This window comes from Numida meleagris, chromosome 27, assembly GCF_002078875.1.
Source record: "Numida meleagris isolate 19003 breed g44 Domestic line chromosome 27, NumMel1.0, whole genome shotgun sequence".
In the NCBI taxonomy this organism is placed as follows: domain Eukaryota; kingdom Metazoa; phylum Chordata; class Aves; order Galliformes; family Numididae; genus Numida; species Numida meleagris.
The window spans coordinates 2,609,910-2,631,929 of NC_034435.1; the positions used below are offsets into that span (position 1 = coordinate 2,609,910).

The 22,020-nt window shown below is 53.7% G+C and overlaps 2 protein-coding genes across 2 annotated transcripts; both read left to right on the forward strand.

Moving 5' to 3' along the window:
• LOC110388893 (hippocampus abundant transcript 1 protein-like) lies at positions 4,326-12,908 on the forward strand. Its single transcript, XM_021378632.1, has 12 exons — positions 4,326-4,709; positions 6,464-6,559; positions 6,740-6,802; positions 7,911-8,038; positions 8,471-8,585; positions 9,126-9,344; positions 10,684-10,797; positions 11,146-11,217; positions 11,591-11,703; positions 11,854-11,951; positions 12,031-12,197; positions 12,290-12,908. Exons 1-12 carry the CDS (start codon positions 4,347-4,349, stop codon positions 12,497-12,499), a joined length of 1,758 nt encoding a protein of 585 aa, XP_021234307.1. The 5' UTR covers positions 4,326-4,346; the 3' UTR covers positions 12,500-12,908.
• Positions 16,290-21,894, forward strand: MADCAM1 (mucosal vascular addressin cell adhesion molecule 1). The gene is made up of 5 exons (XM_021378633.1): positions 16,290-18,649; positions 19,186-19,452; positions 19,547-19,855; positions 20,147-20,770; positions 21,223-21,894. The coding sequence occupies exons 1-5, from the start codon at positions 18,601-18,603 to the stop codon at positions 21,345-21,347; spliced, it is 1,374 nt and encodes a 457-aa protein (XP_021234308.1). The 5' UTR covers positions 16,290-18,600; the 3' UTR covers positions 21,348-21,894.

Below are 22,020 nucleotides of genomic sequence, written 5' to 3' on the forward strand. Positions count from 1 at the left end.
CTGAGATCACCCGGCATCACCCAGCCCCCAGCATCCGACACCCCCCAGCATCACCCGGTCCCAAAGCACCCCGGCTCCCCCCAGCATCAACCAGCCCTGAGATCACCCGGCATCACCCAGCCCCCAGCATCCGACACCCCCCAGCATCACCCGGTCCCAAAGCACCCCGGCTGTGCTCCCCTCTGGGCTGCTGCCGACGGTGGGAGCCCCCGGAGAGCCAGCCGTGGTCCCTGCCCCGATTCGGGGACACCCGAGGATGAGGTCGGATGAGCTCTTTCCTGCACAACACGGGGTGCCTGTGCTGACAGAGAGAGCCCCAAGCACGGCTTGGCCCCCCTCCCACGCCTGGGATGCCCCCAGTGGCGAGCAGGCAGCTTCTGGAAGGGGCCAGCAGCCCCTGGCCGCTGCCTTCACCTGCAACGGGGACATTTTCTCCATTTTTCTACAACTCCCGTCATCAGGAAGCGTTTGCAGGGTGCCTGGGGCTGCGTGGGATGCGGGGGGCTGGGGGGGGGGCTTTGCTGCACAATGGGGCTGGCTTATTTCCATGCCTCCCAACGCAGTGGTCTTGTCCACTCTGATTTTGTCTGGCTCCCACTTGTTTATATCTGCCCGGAGGGCTCAGGCAGTAAAAAGCACAATCATTTTCTTGCTTCTTTGCCAATATCTGCAGCAAGCGGGAGGGGGGCGGGGGGGGGAGACGACACTTAAAGGGACTTTCTGACCTCAAAACAATCATGTAACACTCCCCTCCTCCAGCCCTGGGGCTGCTGCTATTTTTTTTTCAGGGATTCAAAGGACTCAGACCTCCTGGCGAGCCTGGCATCCGCCCACAGCATCCACCCACAGCATCAGGGGCAGGAGGCCAGGCAGGCAGCATGAGGCATCGCACCCACTGTGGGGGCTCCCGGCGTGACTCACACACTGGGGACCAAGCCCAGAGCCACCTCCTCACCTCGAGTCCTCCCTTGGGTGCTGTTATTTTATTTTATTTTATTTTTTCTGCCTTTCCACTTTCAGCTGAGCATCTTTCGAAGGATGAGGACCGAGGGGGATGCTCTGCTGCAGAGGGGTCAGGTCTCTGCCCCACAAACAGAACCAGAGCCTCCCTGGGGGCCTGCAGTGCCCTGGACAACGCACAGCCGCCTTTATCTCGCCTTCTCTTCACTGTCTCCTGCTCCCTGGCAGATGATGGGGGTGAAAGCCAGTAATCGCTCTAAGTGCAATCGATAAATCAGGGTAATAGAATTACATACATTTGCTGTTGCCATATTAGGAACCGCTTCTCTTCTCCCAGCCTCTCTCTGCCCTTCTTGTTTTGGTTTTTAAACCGCTGCAAAGTGCTGGAAGCAGCTGGGCTCCTGCAAGCTCCCTGGGGCAGCTCCAGCCTGGACCCAGAGGGGCTTGGCCCCTGCAGACCCTGCCTGGGGCGGGCGGCTCTTGGTCCCCATCATTTTATCCCACACGTGAGAAACACTCGCAAAGCCAATAACTTAGGTCCAGGCAAGGATCTCAGAGAACGGTATTTTATTTCGTGATTGCAGCAGTGAGCATTCTGCAAGCAGAAGTGCCTGTTGGAAGAAAAACGAGCTCTCGTTATCTCCTAGTTCCCAATACTGAGTCCCCCCCCCACCCCCCTCCCCGCTGCCAGGTTCACATTCTTCACGTGCACGTCCCCTAGGCAGCTGACAAAGTCCATCTCCCTTTATTCCTCCAGGCGGGCAGAACCCACAAGACAGTCACCAAGCCCTGAATATGAAGCATGCACCTGCCACATAACTTCGTGTCTTCTCGTGCAGTTCTGGGTGCAGAGGTCTGTGTCTCGCAGCCTTTACCTTTGGTTGCCCGCCCTCCCCGCAGCGATCTCCCCATGGTCCCCACACTGCTTCTGCATGATGACCAGCAGCCTGCTGGAGCTCGGGCTGCTCCCCAGTCCCTGCTGGATTATTTTCATCTCATTAGCAGCTGGGTTCAGGCTCTGGGGAGCTAGCTTCGCAGCAAGGACTTCCCCACCCTCCCCCTCCATCTGCTTTTAATAATTAGTCGAAGGAAAGCTTCCAGGGATAAAGATCACAGCGTCAGGCGTTCTGCTGGCACGAGGGAGCATCTCGTCACACCACTGTCATCCAAAATCTGGGAAGAAAACTCTCTAACCCCAATGCGGTGTTAGAAAGCGGCATTCCTTTATTCCTCAATGCAGACCAGTCGACTTGACAAACAAGCACGCCCTCTCAGAGTTCAGGTTCTACATTTAAACAGTTAAGACATGCGTATACATTGGCATACGTATTCATTCTTTCCCAGGAACTCATTAATATAGGCTAATAGCATCGAGGGTGGTTGTATGCCCACTTACTTTCTCCCCATTTTTCCACCATCAGCTTCAGCACTGAGATTTCTGGCTGACCTTTGGCTGTTTTTCCCCAATTTCCATCCAGAATGAGCAACTTCCAAATGAATATATGTGAAAATCCGAGGAAAACGTCCTTGCACCTGGTGAAAAGCAAAGCTAAGTAGTCTATCAGGACTCCAGTGCTCCCTTGTGAAGCAGAATTAAGAGAAAACAAGGCTGTTCACCCACCAAGCCAAGTTGAAATGGAAAGTTTTAGAATGAGCACTCACTGATTCCTTCTGCTAAAGGAATATATTGGTCCTAAAAGTAATGTACTGATCCCCATTGCTAAACAAACCAGCCTATATCACCACCACCCCCGGGGAGGGTCCTGCCCTGCTGTGGGACCCCCCCAGGCCATCCTGCTCACCACGTCCAGCCACAGAACAGGCTCAGAGCAGGCAGGGCTGGCTTCCATCTCTCTCCAGGCTCCAGTCCTTCACATTTCTAGCACGAGGCTCCTATGGCCTCAAAACATGTGGCTCCAGCACCGGCCCACATGCCCAGCACCACGGAGCCAGGGATGGACGATGTGGAGAGGAGTGGGAGGAGAGGGGAGGGCGAGCAGCGCTGGCCGCTCCCCAGCAGCACACCAATTGCATAGCCTTTCTAAAATGTGCCTAATGAATCTGCTTGCACCTCTGGCACTGCATGAGGGGAATAAACATCGAGGACTCTCCAATCCATGAACCATCTTTGCCAGCGCCGAGCCCAGGGCCATGGCTGCTACATTCTCCCCATCTCCCTGGTGGTGGGTTTGGGGTTTGAGGGGGCTGGGACCCTGCTGGGATGCTGCCTGGCTGGTGTTACCCTGCTTCCCCCACCTGAGAAAGCACACAAGTTCTCCCTTCGACTCTACCGAAAGAAGCGGCAGGGGCACTTCGCTCTGCCTCGCGGAGAAGCTGTGCCAGCAGAGAGGAGCCCTCCCTGAAATATTAATCCCCCGTGCGCTGACGCATCAAGACACATTAAAGCAAGCGCGGTGAAACAGGATAGCTGGTCAGGGCTGCGGGTACGTGCGGCTGCAGCAGCACCGGGGCAGGGCTGAGTGCTCGGGTCAGGTCTCCTGCAATGTCCCCTGGTGGGGCAGGGCTGTCTGTCCTCTGCCTCCCCACGGCACCCTTTGCTTTCAGCCCATCTGGCGTCTTTAATGTGGGGATGGGGGACTGGGAACTGTGCTCATCTTTCATAGGGGCTGAAGCGATTGGGACACAGAGCCCGAACTGCTTTCTCCAACGCCCTGAGCAAACAAAGGCAAAGCCCAGGGCTGCTCCTGGGACTCAGAATCGCAAAATCCTGAGCCAGAAGGGACCTGCATGGTTGTCCTGGAGGCCCACCGGCCACCCCGGGGATGCTGGGGCACTGTGGAATGGCTGCTTGACAGCAATAGGGCAAGAGGGAATGGTTTTAATCTAAAAGATGAGAGATTTTGGTTGGATGTGAGGGGTACATCCTTTATCCTGACACAGTGAGGCCCCCGCACTGCCTGGAGCTGTGATGCCCCATCCCTGGAGGTGCCCAAGGCCGTGGATGTGCCCTGGGCAGCCCGAGCTGGGGGGGGGCACCCAGCCCATGGAGGAGTGGGGCTGAAGGGGCTGCGGGTCCCTTCCAACCCAACCACGCCGCGATTCCCTCATTTGGGGCAGCCCAGGAGCTCCCCGGAAGCGCTGAAGCCCCGCTCAGTGCTCGAGCTGCCAAGGCGTCTCCTGCAACACACCAGCCCGATAAGGCACAGCGCAAGCCCCGAGGCCCGACCGCAGGCCGTACAGCGCTAATTAGCGCCGGTTAATTGAGCGCTGCGGCGAACCCGCGCGTCCCGTCATGCCTTGCGCCACCCCGGCAGGTGTCTGACGTCACAGCACCGCCCCCCCCCAGCCCGGCGGGCCCAGCCGCGCGGCACCGCCCCCCGGATCCTTCCAACCAATGGGCCGGCAGGCGGCGGGCGGAGCAGCCAATGGGACGCGAGGGCTCGGTCACGACAGCTCGGCGCCGGAAGTGGCCGTCGACGCCATCGTCCGGGCGACGGGGGCGCGGCCTCGGGGCGGGAGGGGCCTCCGGGCCGGGCCGCCCCCTTCCCCCGCTCCATCCGCCGCCTTCTCCCGCCGCGCCGCCCCGGGTCCCGCGCTCTGACCCCACCCGTTGGGCGCGGGTCCGGGCCGGGCTCGGCGCGGCCCGCCGCAGGGAGGATGGGGCAGCCGCGGAGGCCGGGGAACGGCAGCGGCCTGGCGACGCCATGACCGGGGAGAAGAAGAAAAAGAAGCGGCTCAACCGCAGCGTCCTGCTGGCCAAGAAGATCGTCATACGGGACGGGGCCGGCGTGAGTGGCGGGGCCGGGGCAGCGAGGGATGGGGCGAAGCGGTGGGTTCGGTGCGGTCGGGGGAGCGGGGCTCACCGGAGGGCTCGGCCCTGCTGCGTACCGCGCGTCCCCAGGCCGCTGTACCGGCAGCACCTGCGCCCACCGACCGAGCCCCGCTGCCCCCAGGGCCGGGGTGGGGCTGCTCGGCCCGGCCGAGCCTCCTCCGGACACGGCTGCTCGTCTGGCCCCACGGGGGTTCTGTTCCCCCGGTGTGCGTGCGCATGGGAACGGGGGATGTCGGCGCTGTCATTTTGGGTATGGCAAGCTGCCTTCGGGTCTGGGTGAAACGTTCGCTTGTTTGGAGGGTTCTGCGCTGTGGGAGAAGAGCAGCGCCGTGAGAAGCTCCAGGCGTCCCTGCTCTGCACTTAGAATGCAAGTTCCAGCAGCGTGCCTGGTAAATGGCAGCTCAGAAACGGGCACACCTGTGGGGCATAAGGTGGCAGCGAGCTCTTCCCGTGCTCTTGGTCATCGACGTGTGTAGCAGGCTCCTAGAGATCTCTTCCAGGCTCCTAGCGATCTCTTCAGCATCTTTGTGTTTCGCAGCTGCACATCCTCCAGCAAAGCAGCCTTGTGGGGTGACTCCAGAGGAGATGAACTCTTCTCAGTTGTTTAAGGAGCGTAACGCGATGAGACGGTCGAGAGGTGGAAGCTGTGAACAGGTTTCACGTGTGGATACGTCTGCGCCTACTGCGTAAAGAGAGAGGCTTTTAATTTTGTTTCAGTTGTGATAGAAGCATTGAATGGTTGAGAGGGCACAAGGAGGGGTGATGAAAGCCAGGGAGGGCTGCTGTGTTCTGCAGAGAGGCTGTTAGACAAGTGGAGCAGGGTGGGTTTGTGCCACCCTGGGCCTTCTTCCTCTGCTACAAAAAATCATCTCCCTTGTGTGCAGTAAGGCTGACTGCTGTGAGCCACCATCTCCTGCAGGACAGGGTAGGGTGCTTCTTGGCTCTTGTGCTGGTGACTTGATTTCTTTTATTGAGGAGGCTTCACTTTTTGCTGAGTTGAAGTCATGCTGTTGCTAACATGAGGTATTAGCTCTTGTGGAAGAGCACGTTGTGCTACTGAATGTTTGGTCTGTGCAGTTCTCTGATGTAATTCATGGAAGTTTTCCTCTGGTTCCTCGTGATTTGTTTCGCTGGTGAGCTTGTGACTTTGCAAGTGTCCTGTGTGGCAGGAGATAACCTTCTGGGAATGCAGCTGAACAAATGCTGCCCTAGAAGTGCTGGGAGAAATCTTTAATGAAAGTCAGATAAGCAAATTCTTGTGGGCTTTTTTTTTTAAGCTGATCTCAAGGATTGGCCTTTTCCATCACGCTGGACGCATGGAGTCAGCACTGGATACCAAACTTGCCTTTCCAAACTTCTAGAGCCTTTTCTGAGGTGTTGCATGTACTGCTGTCAAAATGGGCAGGGGGTTCCATGTCAGAGCTCGTAAGGTGAGGGCTGAAAGGGTGATATGTTCAGTTATCTGTAGGGGAGGCTTAATGATATCAAAGATGCTAGTTCTTAGAAGGGGAAGGGAGAAAAGAAACCAGTTGGCTTCGTAGGACAGGTAAGGATGGGTAGACCCAGAGGGGCAGATGCTGCAGCATATGTCCATGAATCACAGCTTCGGTCAGAGTTGACATTTCAGCTCCCAACCAAATGTATTTATCACAGATCAGGATGTGTGTATTTTTTATTTTTATTTTTTTAATGAGGAGCTTTGTTTTGCAGCGCCAGGGGATTGGAGAACCCAGCGTGTATCATGCAGTGGTGGTGATTTTCCTGGAGTTCTTTGCCTGGGGTTTACTGACCACTCCGATGCTAACGGTGAGTGAGCATCCTTGGGAACACCACCTCTTGTAGAGGAGGCTTTGCCTTGAGATGCTGATGTCCTTCCCATTTTCCCCGTGTTGTGTTCGTAGAGGCAGCTATAGCCATCGGGTGCCTGCATGAATGGAAACCCTGTACAAGTTGCTAGCATTCTTTTTTTTATTTTTCCTCCTCTAGGTGTTACACCAGACTTTTCCTCAGCATACGTTCTTGATGAATGGCCTGATTCATGGTGTCAAGGTAAGGGGTGTTCCTTCCACTCTTACGGGTGCGTGTAAGGAAGTGTAACCTGTTCCTCACTTTCATTTGAGTCTGAGATCAGAGCAAGAAGTGGCAAAGCCTGTCATTTGCTGGTGTCAGCCAGTGTTTGGTGCTCGCATTTAACATTGATTTGCTCACCAGCAAACCTAATGGAAGATGAAGGATTGATGGAATGTAAAAAATTGGGTTTACTGAGAAGTATTAACAGTGTGCTGCTTGTTGGCGTCCGTTTGGAGCTATAACAGCTGAAAGCATTCTAAATCATTATGATATCAGCCATGGAACCAAACTGTGGAGACTAACAAAGCAAGAGATCAATGACATCCGAACCTATCAGTAATAAAAATTGAAATTGGGCTGACCTTAGTGGGCTCTCATCAGAGAAAGCAGGGAGTGTGTGTGGACTTGGTGACTAGGCCAGCGTTCCCAAAGCAGAATTCGAGGCAAGAGCAGTGAAGAAGCAATAGCCACGTGTTCTGGCTCAGAAGTGAGGCAAGGCGTTGTTGCTAGGCCCCAGTTCTAGCAAAAAAAAAAAAAGATCTCAAGAAATAGCCTCAGAGAGATTCCCTTAGATATGAGTTGGGCACTCCCCAGTACGCTTAAGGACTACTCCCTGCTAATCTCTGCTTTGAAAGGCAGTGGAAAGCACTGAACAATTTTATCTGTACTTAATGGTTTTGGTTTCTCATCGGGTCTCCATCTAAAAGAGAAAAGCTTTCCCTAGAACTATAGCAGATGTTAATGTGATGGAGCTGTGCCAGAATCTTTTTAGGTGCTGGCAGGGCAACTCCCTGCTGCACAAGTGTGCCTGGGAAGACCACAGCTGCAGGCTGAGCAGCTGCAGGGAATGGGAAGTGCTTGGATTATTTAGCAGCATCTAGCTGATCAAGGACTTTGTTTTCCTCCCAGAAAATGTGAGCACTTCAATGAGCTGTTCTGTTTTGGTAACGTTGCCTGCTTGTAGGAAATAGGAATGGATTGTCTTATTTTTATCTTCACATCTTGTTTCCAAAAGCTCTCGCTGTTGACAATCAGAGAGAAACCCCCCCCCCAGTCAAATCCTGTCATCTTTTCTGTCTTTTCTTAGGGTCTGCTTTCTTTTCTAAGTGCCCCACTGATTGGTGCTCTCTCTGATGTCTGGGGCAGGAAATCCTTCCTCCTCCTCACTGTCTTCTTCACGTGTGCACCAATTCCCCTTATGAAGATCAGTCCGTGGTGAGTTTGTTCTTGTTAAAACTGAGTGGTTCTGAGAAGAAGAGCGAGTGTGAAGCTCAGCAGTGAAGGATTTGCAGGTGTTGCATTTGGAGATGAGATGGAAGTGTCTGTCCAGTAGAGAAGGAGCCTGGGCATGTAGCCTTTCCTCAGCCTAGAGATTGATTTACTTGTCCAGTTCTGCCAGACAGTTCAGTTTCAGGATGAAAATCTTTATTGCTTCACCTGGTGAAACATAAGCTATAACATAAGGGGAAAATAAGTCATGAAACTTCATAGGCCACAAGCCTGAAGCTCAGCGTTGCTGAGTGCTTTATGATGCAGTGAAATAGGGTGGACTGGAGGAAGAATATGGAAGAGGTGGTAATCAGCAGCTGAATTTGCTTCTACCATGTGGCTGCTCTCTAACTCTGCCTTTGGTAACACCTGTTTCAGGTGGTATTTTGCTGTCATTTCCATGTCTGGAGTCTTTGCTGTCACCTTTTCTGTGATTTTTGCCTACGTTGCTGATATCACACAGGAGCATGAACGCAGCACAGCATATGGCCTGGTAAGGAGCTTCATAGCAGGCTTGTCTCTTGGGGTCTCACAGTTAGGACAGGTGTGAAATTAGGGTGGGAGACTTACTGCCCTCAAGCTTGATGTCTTTATCTGTTAGAAGATGATAGGGGCTTTGCTAATTTGTCTCCCTGTTCTTGCTTCTCTTTGAGCAATGAGAGAGCAAGCTAATTTCTACGTGATCTGAACTCCAGCTGTTGCTTAGCCTTTAAATCAGCCTGGTTTTTGCACCATTAAAGAGATCAGGCCATGATACTGGTGTGCACACAAGTAGCCTGTGATCATGCCCTTCCTATGGAGTTACTGGAAGTATCCTAACCAATGTGAACTGTTAGGATAGCTTTAATTGCCTTTTGCTAGAACTCAGCCTGGATGGCACCAAGCAAACGTGCCATATTCCCATGTACAAGAGTCCCTGTCCACCTGGATTGTCTCCTTCCAAGATGGCAAAATCATTAATCCCCTTGAGTTACTGTGGAGGAGAAAATAGGCTGTGGACAGAAGAGGCTGGATTAATCTTTTCTGCTTCTAGGTGTCAGCCACGTTTGCTGCTAGTCTGGTCACAAGCCCAGCAATTGGTGCATACCTTTCCCAAGCCTATGGTGATACACTAGTCGTCGTGCTAGCTTCAGGTGTTGCTTTGCTGGATATTGGTTTCATCCTGCTGGCTGTGCCAGAATCTCTGCCAGAAGAGATGCGCCCGGTCTCCTGGGGAGCTCCGATCTCTTGGGAACAAGCAGACCCATTTGCTGTAAGTAACCTTGCTGCTCCTTTTTCTGCACTCTGGTCGTATTTGTGGGTGCTTTAGTTCTGCTATTTTCTCTCAAAAGAAAGATGCGTTCCACAAGGGATCAAGATGAATTCTGTTGGAGGTACAACGTTTAATTGGAAGCAGACTGCATGCATACAAAACTAACAGCTTCTATCTTACCTAACGTCACTGCGTATCTAAGGCCTTAAAACAAGAGCATCTCTTGGAGGAGATGTGCCAGCTGTTTGAAATATCAGAGAATCACAGAATGGGTTGGAAGGGACCTCAAGGATCATCGTGTTCCAACCCCAGGGTTGCTAACTGCTAGGTCAAGTACTAGATCAGGCTGCCCAGGGCCCCATCCAGCCTGGCCTTGAGCACCTCCAGGGATGGGACAATCACTTCCCTCACCCTGCTGGCCACCCCTCCTATGATGCAGCCCAGGACTGGAAACCCATTGGCCTTCTGGGCTGCAGGCACACACTGCTGGCTCGTGTTAAGTTTTTCATCTGCTAGGACCCCTCGGTCCTTCTCAGCAGGGCTACTCTCAGGGAGTTCTTCTCCCAGTCTGTATACGTGCCTGGGATTACTCCAACCCAAGTGCAAAATCTTACCCTTATCTTCATTAAACCTCATTAGGTCCTGTCCATAACCTTAACCCACAGGCTCTCACCCTGACTGTTACTCAGAGGGAGCTCCTTGCAGCCTCTATGCTTTTTAACACTGAGGGCCACTCCCCCACCCCTCCTGCCTTGCTGGTCCCTTCTAAAAAGCTTGTAGCCCTCAGTGGTGGTATTCCACTTATGTGAATCATCCCACCACAATAAGCAAGAAGATCATAGCTTTCCCAGTGCACCGTGGTTTCTACCTCCTGCTGCAATATAAGTTACTTTGTAAGCGTCAGGAGAAGTCTTGTGTGTCCCTTACTTTTTAGGACCTTGCTAATGGTGGTGAGCTTTGCAGAGTTTCACCTCCCCTCTGCTTGCTTGGAGAATTATGTTGGCATTCTGAAGGAGCAAAAATGGGGATTAAAAGCGCTTGACCATAAATGTAAGAAACTGCAAAGTAAAAAAAAAAAATTCCTCATTCTGAGGGTGCAAGTTGATGTGATTTTTGTGCCTGGTGTGCTGTGACACTGCTCACATCTTCATCTGGAATGCTGGGTATTTGCTGTTGACAAACACAAGGCATTTACAGAGGGCTGTTGTGAGTGAACAAGTATGGTCTTCTCCAAGCATTCCCTTTTTGCATGGAAGATGGTGACTTAAACACTTTTGCTTACCTGGAGAGCATGCCATGGTTTTGACTTTTTTTTTCCCCCCCCTCCTCTTTTCTACAGTCTTTGAGGAAAGTGGGTCAGGATTCTACAGTGCTGCTCATCTGTATCACCGTCTTTCTCTCCTACCTTCCTGAAGCTGGCCAGTACTCCAGTTTTTTCCTGTACCTGCGACAGGTCAGTGTATTGCAAGCAGGGAAGGCTCTGAATGCAGAAACCCAGCCTAGAAATGATCTTTAAGCTGCGTGTCCATAGGAAGCTGATGTTGGCCAACGGCTTAAGAAAGCTGAAGCCATAAGAAATAGTGACATGTTCCAGCTTTCCTAAAAAAAAGAAAAATAGATGTGGGAGCTTCTTGATCACTTTGTAGATGTTTTATTCCAGTGAGGTAGTGGAATGTACAGTTGGTTCATGTTTAAGGAACTGATAAGCAGTGTCAGTAAACGACAGTGACACTGCTGGAGTGGTTTGTGTTGTATGGTGCACATCTCTTGCCTGAAAAATCCCTTTCTGGTCTTTCCACAGGTCATTGGTTTTTCCTCAGAGACTGTGGCAGCGTTTATTGGTGTAGTTGGAATTCTCTCTATACTGGCTCAGGTGAGAAGTGATTGCTCCCTATGATCTAACAGCCAGGTTATGGGAATATACTCAACTTCTGATCATTTGGATCGATGACTTGTCAGAATCCCTCTGGCTACACAGATAGCACTTACAGCTGCCCGTGGTCCCTCTATTCTTATCTTTTGTGGCTGTTGTCAGTGAATAACAAACTGGGGTGGCCCCGTGTTGCTCTGTAAAACATCATAGATTGTGCTCTGCTGATTTCTAAGATAATATGATCAGAATGAAGGAGTGCCTGGGTGTGGTAGAGCGGTCTCATGGCAGCGAGAGTTCCCTCTGATTCCTGTACTCTTGTTTTTCAGCTTGTTGTCATCTCTCTGCACTTACTTTGTTTTTCTTTCACTTCCAGACAGTAGTCTTGGGAATTCTCATGCGTTCAATAGGAAATAAAAACACCATCCTGCTGGGACTTGGCTTCCAGATCCTGCAGCTTGCCTGGTATGGCTTCGGATCACAGCCTTGGTAAGAGTTTGCCCATGTTTGGTTTCTCCCTCCGTGGTTCTGTGACAGGTCTCTGTCCCCAGCAGAGGGAGATGCTGCTCCACACGCAGTGCTGGTCTATAGCAGCTCCTGGGGAGCCTGCCTCCTGACTGCTGCCTCTTTCTCTCCAAGGATGATGTGGGCAGCAGGGGCTGTGGCTGCCATGTCCAGCATCACCTTCCCGGCCATCAGTGCCATGGTGTCCAGGAACGCGGACCCTGACCAGCAGGGTAAGTCCAATTGTTTATTTGTCTCATGGGCAAGTTCATCCTAGCAGCACTTCGGGTCACAAATGTTCTCTGTCCCCAGGTGTAGTTCAGGGGATGATCACTGGAATTCGGGGCCTGTGTAATGGCCTGGGGCCAGCTCTCTATGGCTTTGTCTTCTATCTCTTCCACGTGGAATTGAACGAAATGGCTGAGGTGGAAACTTTGGGTAAGGCCTCCAAACCCAACATGGCCAACCCAACGGATGAGGTAATCTGTTCAGCCTTACCATTCAGTATTGTGGTGCTTCTTCTGACATTGCCCTCAGCATTAACCATTCCTTTGTTTTTTTTTCCCTACAGAGCAGCATTATCCCGGGGCCTCCTTTCCTCTTTGGGGCTTGTTCTGTCTTGCTGTCGCTCCTGGTGGCCTTGTTCATTCCAGAACACAACCTTACTCTGAGATCAGGCAGCCACAAAAAACACAGTAACGGAGCCCAGACCCACACCCACAGCCCACAGGCTGGAGCTTCGGATGGCAAGGAGCCCCTGCTTGAGGACAGCAGTGTATGAGGTTGGGAGAGAAGGACCTGGCTTGTGTCTCAACTCCAGATCAAGGATGGACTTAGTTGGGGTTTGGGGTGAGAGGGTGGGAGGCGAAGAGGAGTGAGATAAGACTGTACCACTAGCAGCTCACGAGAAGGGAAGTGGTTTCCCTTCAAGCCAAATATACTCAGCTGGTGCAAAAATTGGATTGTATGGTCTGGTGCTGATGGAAAGGGGAGACACCGAACTGCTCTGCATGAAGGGATATTTCTTTAAAGCAAACCTGCCCTTGTTGTGAACACTGAACTTCATGGTGTGACCTGCCAAATACTCAACTCGTCAGTGAAAAATTAAGGAGCTAGCATTGTCTGTGTTCTAATGTGAACTAACTCATGTGCCAGCCAGAATAAAACAAGGCATCTGTTACATTCCCCCATCCCCTTACGTAATTGGTACTCGATGCTGATCCCATCACTGCTGAGTTGGCTGACCTCAGCCTGGGGGAGGCCGAGAAGCTGCATCGTGCAGCATATGCAGCCCATACTGTAATAATACACCAGGTAAAACGTGTGCATGGATGGAGAATAGATAGGATAGTCAACATCTTGAGGATCTGGTGAATCGGTCCATTTTGGCCCACGTGACACTTAGGCAAGAAATGGATGCTGGCCTGAGTTCACAAGGGAGGATGGATGGATGGATGGATGGCAGGCAAGTGTCTGAATTCCGGATGCTTAGGTGGTCAATGCTGGTATTTTTCATGGGGGTTTCTGTTGTTTTTGTGTTGGCTCTTTTTGTTGGCGTTGTTGTTACGCTGATGTAACACTCCTGTCTGTCGCTACCTCCGTAGGAAGTAGGCAGAAGGGTTTTTTGAGGGGGATTTTCTTCTGGACCTGGAAAGGTCGCGTAGAAAATAGTTTCTGAAGAGGTAGGAGAAAGAAGTGAACTCTGCTAAGCGCTTTGTTCAAGTGTGACTTCCTGAGAGTAAGGTCAGAGAAATAGCTGTTGAGCACCTCTATAAAGCGTGTTGATTTTTCCACAGACTCCTGCCATCTCGATATTAAAACCAGATAGTGAGGGTGATCTGTTTTTTCTCGGTCCAAAGGAGCCTGATGATGGTTGCGATCGCTTTGAGTCTGCAAGTTTGTATTCCATTGCTGAGCCCCCCCCTCCACGAAGGCTTGCATTTTGTTGAAGAATTTAAAACTGGAGCCTCTTCTGCAGGGGTCAACTCCGTTTAGGAAAAAGAAACAGAAACTTCGGGTGTTGTGAAAGAAGCTGAGGCAAAAACGTAGGGAACTCTTGGTTGTTTATAGATGCACAGAGATAGCGAAGTGGGCAGGAAACAATTGTTCTCGTTTGAGTGAGGTCAGGAATAATGGCGCTGAGCAATCGCTGGGGAAGGGAAGGCCAAACTGGGGACGCTTAAGGAATTGGTTGCTGAGGGGATTGTGGATACAGCGGCCATAAAATAGTCCTGCTCAGCGTGGGGTCTGTGTGCAGCTGCCGTGTTCTCCCCTGGGGATCGCTTCTCTCGAGGTCCAAGGCAGTAATTTAGGGGAGAAGGACCAAAAGGGAGCACTGTCACTTCACGTCTCCCTTCTTTGCAGGCTGGTGACTGCATCTGGCGCTGGTCCTGCGCAGCAGTGACCAAAATGCCTCTGTATTTAATGGCAAAGACCAGCTGGCCGGCCCTGGAGCACGGCGGGCACCGCTATGGGGCCCAAGCGCTGTCAGTTTGCTTCACGCTGGGTGCCTGCTCCAGGGATGTGAAGGGGACGCGAGGCACGGGGTGTTCCTTGCTTCTGACCTCTTCTGTGAGCTTGGCAGAGGAAAAGCTGGTTCGTGGTGACTGAGCAGATGGAGTTCTGCATCTTCACGTGCATCCCTTCAGATATTAACAGTCCAGAATGACTGCTTGCCTAGGCCGGGCTGAATTAAGAGCGTGGCGTTGGTTTATCAATTTTCTGGCCCAGTTAGTTAGAGGAGGCGGGCACCGAAGCGAAGTAATTCATCTTTTGTTTATCAGTAATTTTGGCTGGTACTTTAAATCCTGTAATAAGAACCGGGAGAGCAGATCGTTGTCCCCGCAGAGAGCGGCTGGCTCGGGCACCGAGGGCTTTGCTTCTGCAGCTCTGATTGTGGGGCTGGAGAACAGTGCTAGCAGAAGGCATCAGCAATGCGTGGTGACTCCTCGTGGCGATGCCCCACGTTTCCACACCTTGCTGGGATAGGCTGCACTGTGCATGCACAGCGGGCTCCTTCCCTGAAGCAAATCCACTCGCTTTTAACTTCTAGGCAAGAAATTACAACACGGGGTTGCTCCCAGAAATAGCTTTTTTTCAACTGGAGCTCCAGCGGGTAGAGCTGGTGGTTCATTGATTTGCACTGCATTAAAATGAACTCGAGTAGTTACGTCCCCTCACATGCAAATGAGCTGAAATGAAACACTGCGTAGTTACCTCATTCACACCGAGGCACTCGAAGCTTCACAGGTTAAAACAGAGCGGAACGTTACGGAGAAAAAAAAAAAAAAAAAAAAACCAAGATGAGCATAATTTATATTATACGAAATATATAGATATCTATATTTTTTAGAACTCCTTTCCTACGTGTAGTAATTTATTCCACCGAGGTCTCTTGCCAACCTGCCAGGACCTGCCTCTGCAACGCAGCCATGGTGGCACAGGCAGAGGGGGGGGCACGGTGGGGATTGGGGTGAGGGTGACTTGGACCGGCTGCGTCCTCCAAGCCCACGGTGCTGAGGGTGCTCTGGGTGCTGGCCTGCTTGCTTTCCCCGGTGCTGCTGCTTGTTGTGACAGGGCGTTGGAAGCAGATAGGGATTTGTATTCACGTTTCTGGAGTTCCCTTTGTTGGCTCGAGGGCCCCTTGGCCATGCTGTAACCCCTCTCCCCGTTTGGGTGCAGGGGCTGTGAGCCGCTGTCCTGCCTTGATGGGAGGGAGGCCGAGCGGAGCCGAAATCACCGGACCTGAATGAAGAATGTGCCTAATTCTGAAAGGGCCGGTAATTCCGCAGCGTCGGTGGTGGAGGTTGGGAAACCTGGACGGAGCGTTCAGCTCGCCGTGCCAAGTTTTGTTGTTTTCTATGGAAATGCAACTTTTTTTTTTTTAAAAAGAGCTTTTTTTTCTGTAAATCCCCTTGATCTGCTGTGTAATGCCCGAGCCTGCCCACTCAGCATCAGTATCCCAAAATCTGCGGCGAGTCGCAATTCGGGTTGGTAACAGCAATGCCCCAAACACGGGGCAAAAAGAAACGGGCTCAGCTGCCTTTCCTCTGCAGCCCCGATGTTAATAGCAGCAGTTTGAATGGAGTTTCTAGAGCTGATCTCGTTGCATTAAAGGCACCGAGTGCATTAAGCCGCGCCGCTTGCCCTTCTGCCGTTACCTTTGCGAACGCGTCACTTTTAACTTGGTTTTTATTCTTCCAGTTGCACTTGGATTGCTGCTGACATCTTCGGTCACCTTTAAAAAAAAACGTGTGGGCCCGCGGCAAGCCCACGCCCGTCGATGAACGGCGCGCTCTCGTTGTGTGCGTTTCTGTATCTCTTTAATTTTGAAGCTAACAGCGAAATGTATTGATTTCAGTTGGAGTCGCGTTTAGAACTGGCTGATCTCTCCTCTGATTGGATTATTTATTAAACCGCTGCCTTCCTGTTGCGTTTGGAGCTCTCGGTTCTGATCTGTTACGAGGTGGATTTGGGGCTTTTGGAGCCTCCGTGCGCTGGGGTTCTCATGTCAAGCTCTGTCAACCCGATCCCTTCCACGGGCACCAAATCTGGTTGTTGGCTTTCACCCATCTCTTCCAAACCTGTGTTCTAGAACGAAAAGCAGGTGGAAACCAATTCCCGATTCTGGAGAATCCCCACTCTCTCCCCACAGCTCTCCCCACAGCTGTGCCCTTTGCCTCCAAGCACCGAGCTGTGCCCCTGCTGCTCACCTTACTGGGTGCATGCTGAGTGCATGGACAACTCGGTAGAGACCTCTAGGCTGTACATTGGGGTAACATGCATGGTACCAGGTAAGGTTTGGGGGTTGTGCAAGCTGGGATGGCCGGGTGCAGCTCAGCTCCATGCACAGCAGCCATCCCTCCTGCACCAGCAGCATCCCCCTGGGTCCGTGGGGGCTGTGGCACGCATCTGTCAGCATCCCAACCCCGCTGTCCTCATTTCCAGGCAGGCTTCATTGAGATCTTATCTTACTCATTGAAGTGGGGTTTTGTGTTTTTTTTTTCTTTTCTTTCGATGCTCGAGGATCGTACAATATAATCACAGTAATATAAACAAATCCGAATCAGGTCCTTTGATGGACGGCCAGTCCCCCGTAATGAGCTGGAAACACGAGCCATCTATTATAAATGATGTTGCTTTTCGTATCTATTTCCTCTGCACTTTTGAGCTTATTGTATTATTTTTTTTTTCTGCTGTTATTTGAAGGGGAAAAGAGACGAATAACTTGGACTCTGAGCCTGGTGCTTAACAGTAAACTTCTGAAGGGCTTTGGGCTTCGCCAGCTGCTTGAAGCGTGGTCTTTCATGGAGGCATAGAAGGGCTTGGGGTTGGAGGGGACCTTGAAGTTCAGGTTCCAACCCCCTGCTGCAGGCAGGGCTGCCAACCACTAGGTCAAGTACTAGAGTAGAAGCATCCACCCGCGTGTGCTTCCAATCCAGGAGAAGAAGTCCATTAAAGGGAGAGACCGAACAGACCGCAGCATGCGGGGCGATGGGATGCTCGGGGGGCCAAGTTCTGAGAGCTGCTTGGTGGCTGTTCTGCCACAGGTGGCCAAGGGGAGATGGGTTTAGGCCATGGAGGTGATTTGAGATCTGAGCTACCAGGGCGGGAGTGAGGAGGAGACCCCAGGCTCACTGCTGGGAAGAGCTTGGCCCATACAGAGACCTGGGCACTTCCGCACCAGGGACAGGTCGGGGCCCCGTGGACGGACTGCGGTGGTTGCTGGAAACTCCGGGAAGTGGCTCCATTAACACAGGATGGAAGGAACAAAACCCTGCGGCCATTAATCACCCTGATTTCAGCTGAATGTGCACATTCGGGTGGCAGTTGTTTACAGAGCGCTTCCCCTGCCACGTCTGACATTTAATTACCTGGTGTCCTGTACAGACGGGCGGCGTTCCCCATGCCCGGAGCCGCTTCTCAGGAGTGTTCCCGCACGGGAAGCAGCTCCTGATGGGAGGTGTGGGGAATCGCACATCCCTTCCCTCAACCCTTTGGCTCCTTCCCTAGCCCAAGCACCAGTGGGGTGTGATGAGCCAGAATGGGCCCGGCTCTTTCCATAGAGCTGGGTGGGGATGGGGTTGTGATGCCAGATGTGGGGAGAGGCTCTGGGGCCGTGCCTTGGGGCAGCGTGATGCGGGGTAGGCAGCCCTACCAGGGGATAACTGCTGTTCTCCTTAAGAACAGTCTCTTCAGCAGTTCTTTCAGTTTTAGTTGCTGCCTCTGTGCTCAGCATGGGAAAAGACAGTTTGCCTTGGAGGGAGGGCAGGGCACTGCATGGGGTGAGTTTGGTGGTGGGGGTTGGTGCTGGGGAGGTGCTGTAGGAAGCATCCCAGGGTGAGCTGGTAGGAGATAAAGGGGAGCCTGGTGGAGGAGGCAGCCTGCTTTCCTATTGTGCTTAACCTCTTGGCACAGAAGGTTTCAAATCCCCGTGATTTAGGGAGATTCTTGCTTTCCGGAAGATGTATCCAGGCAGCCTTGCTCACCCTGGCCAGGTGGAGCGTAGGGGGAGCTGGGAAGGGACCAGGTCCTGGCCTGAGTGGGGCTGTCCAGGGGTGAGAAGCAATGGGAGCCCTGCAGCCACGTGGGGACCACTGAGGCCAGGGGCTCCCATAGGCACGGGGCTGCAGAAGTGGGTGGGCACTGAACATGAAGTAGAATGGGAAACCCTTTCTGGAAATACCCCCACTGATGGGAAGGTTGTGGGGCCCCCGGATGGTGCTCGCAGGGGCGGATCTTGCAGGGTGTTAAGAAGGGCTGAGGACGGAGCTAGCGGCCAGAAGAGGAAAGCCCCGGACGGCAGCACTTGCTCACAGCAAGAGGGAAGGAAGGAAAACCACAGTTTGCTGCTGCCCTGCCCAGCGGCCGGCTCCGTGGGCGATGGAACTGGCTCCTCTCCTCTTCCTTGGCTTGCTATGGGGCTGTAGCGGTGAGTGCCTGCAGGCTGTACTCATCCCTCACCCAGGCTGTGTGGCTCTGGCTGTGCTGAGATCCTGGTGCTTTTGCTTTGTGTGCTGCTTTTGGTGCTCCTTATCCTTGCTCCTCAGCTCTGTGCCCATTGCTGTGGAGCCCATGGCTGGTGGGTGAGCGATGGTGTGTTCCTGCTCCCAGTGCACTACCCCTGCTGCCAGGGGAGCAGCAGCACTGGTGAACGATGAAAACTGCAGAGAAAAAGGTGTTTGGGCTCATTTCCCCATAAAATGGCTGGGAAGTCTTGGTGGTAAAGAGTTCGATCAGGAGGTGACGCCTGCTATCTGGCAGACCGTGGCTGGATTTTGCCGTGGAAGCATTGGCTTTAATGAGTCATCACTAACAAGCTGTGCCCTCCACGGTGATGGGAAAAGAGCTGGGTTGTGCCTGAGTGTGACTGCTCAGCAAGCAGGAAAGCAAAATCCCATTTGCTTTATTTGTTTGTTGGTGTTTGTCCCCTCCTCTGACCCCTGTGGTCCCTCCTCCTTCGCGCAGGGCGACCGACCAACAAGCTGGTGGTGGTGCCAAAGGAGCCAGTGGTGCAGTACGGGGACGCAGTGCAGCTGAACTGCTCAATGCCCTGCCCAGATGGCACAGTGCAGTGGAAAGGGCTGGACACCAACCTGGGCAGCATCGACACCTTCCTCACCCACAGCATCCTGCGGATCAGCAGCGCCAAATTGGCCACAGCAGGCACCAAGATCTGCCAGGGCATCTGCGGCGACAACAGCTACCAACAGACCGTCACCCTGCGGGTCTACTGTAAGCATCCCCACCCCTTCTCTTGGGGGCTTCCCCTGCAAAGTCCTGTGATTCTCTCGTGATTCAAGGCTTCCTATGGCTGTTCCTCTTGCAGCTCTCCCGGAGGCGCTGCAGCTCAACGTGGACCCAGTGCTGGCACCGGGGCAGCCAGCCACCCTGCACTGCTCAGCCTTGCACGTGTACCCCATCGAAGGGCTGCAGCTCGCATGGTACCGCGAGGACAAATTGCTGAATGATTACTTTGAAGAAACAGAGACTGATGAGGGACTATTTGATGTTGTGACCACAGTGCGGGTGCCGGGGGAGGACGTGGCAGAAGGGGTGGTGTTCAGGTGTGAGCTGATGCTGCATGTGGGATCAGAGACCTTCACCCGCGTGGCATCGATTCCTGTGAGCAATGGGGGTGAGTACCTGGAATGGAGCTGGAAAGCCAGGTTCCTGCACTGCCCCCACTGCCAGAGCCCACCTTTACTGTCTGGCATTGCTCAAAACAGGAAGGGTAACAGCTCTCCCTCCTTGTGCTGTGAATCTCCTCTCCGTGCTCCCATGCTGGGCTGCTGATTGGTGCTGCTCCCTGCCCCTGGGCTGCTGTACTTGCGTGGTGTGGGCAGAGTTGGCCATCACCCCCTGGGGATAACGTGGCACAGTGGCACCATTCGCCTCTGAGGCCGCTTATGACTCTCTGTGTTCACAGCTTTTACGGAGCAGCCGTTGGCCGTGGGCACCTCCACAGAGAGCCCCCGCACCACAGTGACCACGACGGTGATCCGCAGCATCACTGGGCCTGCGACCATCCCGGCGACATCCCCAGAACCCCACGAGCCCAGCACAGCCCTGAACACTGTGACGCAGAAACCTGAGACCCCTTCGGAGTGGGCTGCTGCATCTGATCCCACCCCGACCGAGCACCCTCAGAGCCCTACGGTGGTCACAGCATCACTGCATCTGGACAGCACCGCAGCCCCCAGCACGGGCGCTGGGAGCCCTGCAGCCACACAGGGGACAGCTGTGGATGGCAGGAGTCCCCCGGGCTCCCACGTGACGACACCCACGTGCAGCCTGCGGATCTGGTCGCTGCCTCCCAACGGGATACGAGGCAGGGCCCTGCGCATTGAGTGCCGGGCGCAGTGTGCCCAGAACGCCTCTGTCCGCTGGCTGCGCACACCCCTGGCCCTGTCCCAGTACCGGGAGGAGGCAGTGGGCAGTGGCTCCACGCTGTGGCTGGACCGGGCTGAGCCCCATCACCAAGGCCACTACCAGTGCATCCTGCTGGGCCGCCATGCCCAAGCGGTCAGCCTGCAGCTGGTGGTCTCTGACGGTGAGTGGGGGGGGTCCATGACCCCCACCTGTACCCCCTGCATGCATCCCTGGGGTCTGCTGCAGCCATGCTGGGTGTTACGCTCACTGTGGCTTTCCAGTACGTTAGGGGAGCTGATAAACATGAGAGTGACTTTATACAGGGAGGGTAGTGATAGCACAAGGGGGAATGGCTTTAAACCAGAAAAGGGCAATTTTAGGTGAGATATTAGGAAGAAATGCTTTACCCAGAGGTGGTGAGACCTTGGAGCTGGGAGTGCCCCATCCCTGGAGGTGCCCAAGGCCAGGGATGGGGCCCTGGGCAGAATGAACTGGTGGGGGGCAGCCTGCCCACGGCAGAGAGGGGCTGTGAGGGCTCTTCCAACCCTACCATTATGTGATATGCTCAAACCTTGGGAACTGAGGGTGTGGGAGGCGGGCCTGCAAGTCCACATCCTTCTTCTCTCTTCGCAGATACATCCATCTCTCTCCCTCCCATAGCCATGGGGACAGCGTTCTCATTCCTGGGACTGATAGTGACTGCTGTCGTATCTCGTTGCCTGTGGAAACGATTTAAATCGCACTATGATCTGTCCTAAGCGTGGGGGCTGCCTACAGCTGCCCCATTCCTCTGAATCAGCTCCTGCCATCATTCTTCCTGCTGCTGGCCTCGCGGGAAGCCGAGCGCCCATGAGCCAGGCAGCCCAGCTTCAGCAGTAGGACCACCAGAGCCAGCAGGGCGCGGGGTGCTTGCTGCTGGACCCTAAGAAGAACAGCCTCCAGCCCCGGGGCTGACAGCATGGAGCTGGCCAGGCTGCAGCCACACTCCCTTACATTGGCTGGGCACTGAGGACTCCGTGCACTTTGTGGTGTGTGTGAGCAGGGCTGGGACCCCGAGCCCTCCTTCAACAGCTTTACCCACGGCTGAGGCTGCCGCTGCCTGACCCGTGAACGGGGCTGTGAGGGACAGACCGGGCTGTGAGGGGATGGACCGGGCTGCGCTGTCCTGGGCCTGCACAGCCTCTGGTCAATCCCGGAGGACAGCAGAGACCCAGTACAGCCCTCGGGCTGTAGGAGGCGGGGGCGTGGTGCTGGGTGGATGTGCGTAACAGCAGCGTTACTTTCAATAAAAGTGCTTTATTTTTGTTTGTGCTCTGCCTCATTCCCCACACGGCTCTAGTCCCCGAGCGGTGCGTTGCCCGGGGTGGTCGCGGCTGCCGAGGAGCCCCGCGTTTGCTACAGCTCATGGAGCTGCGGCTCCTTGCCCACACT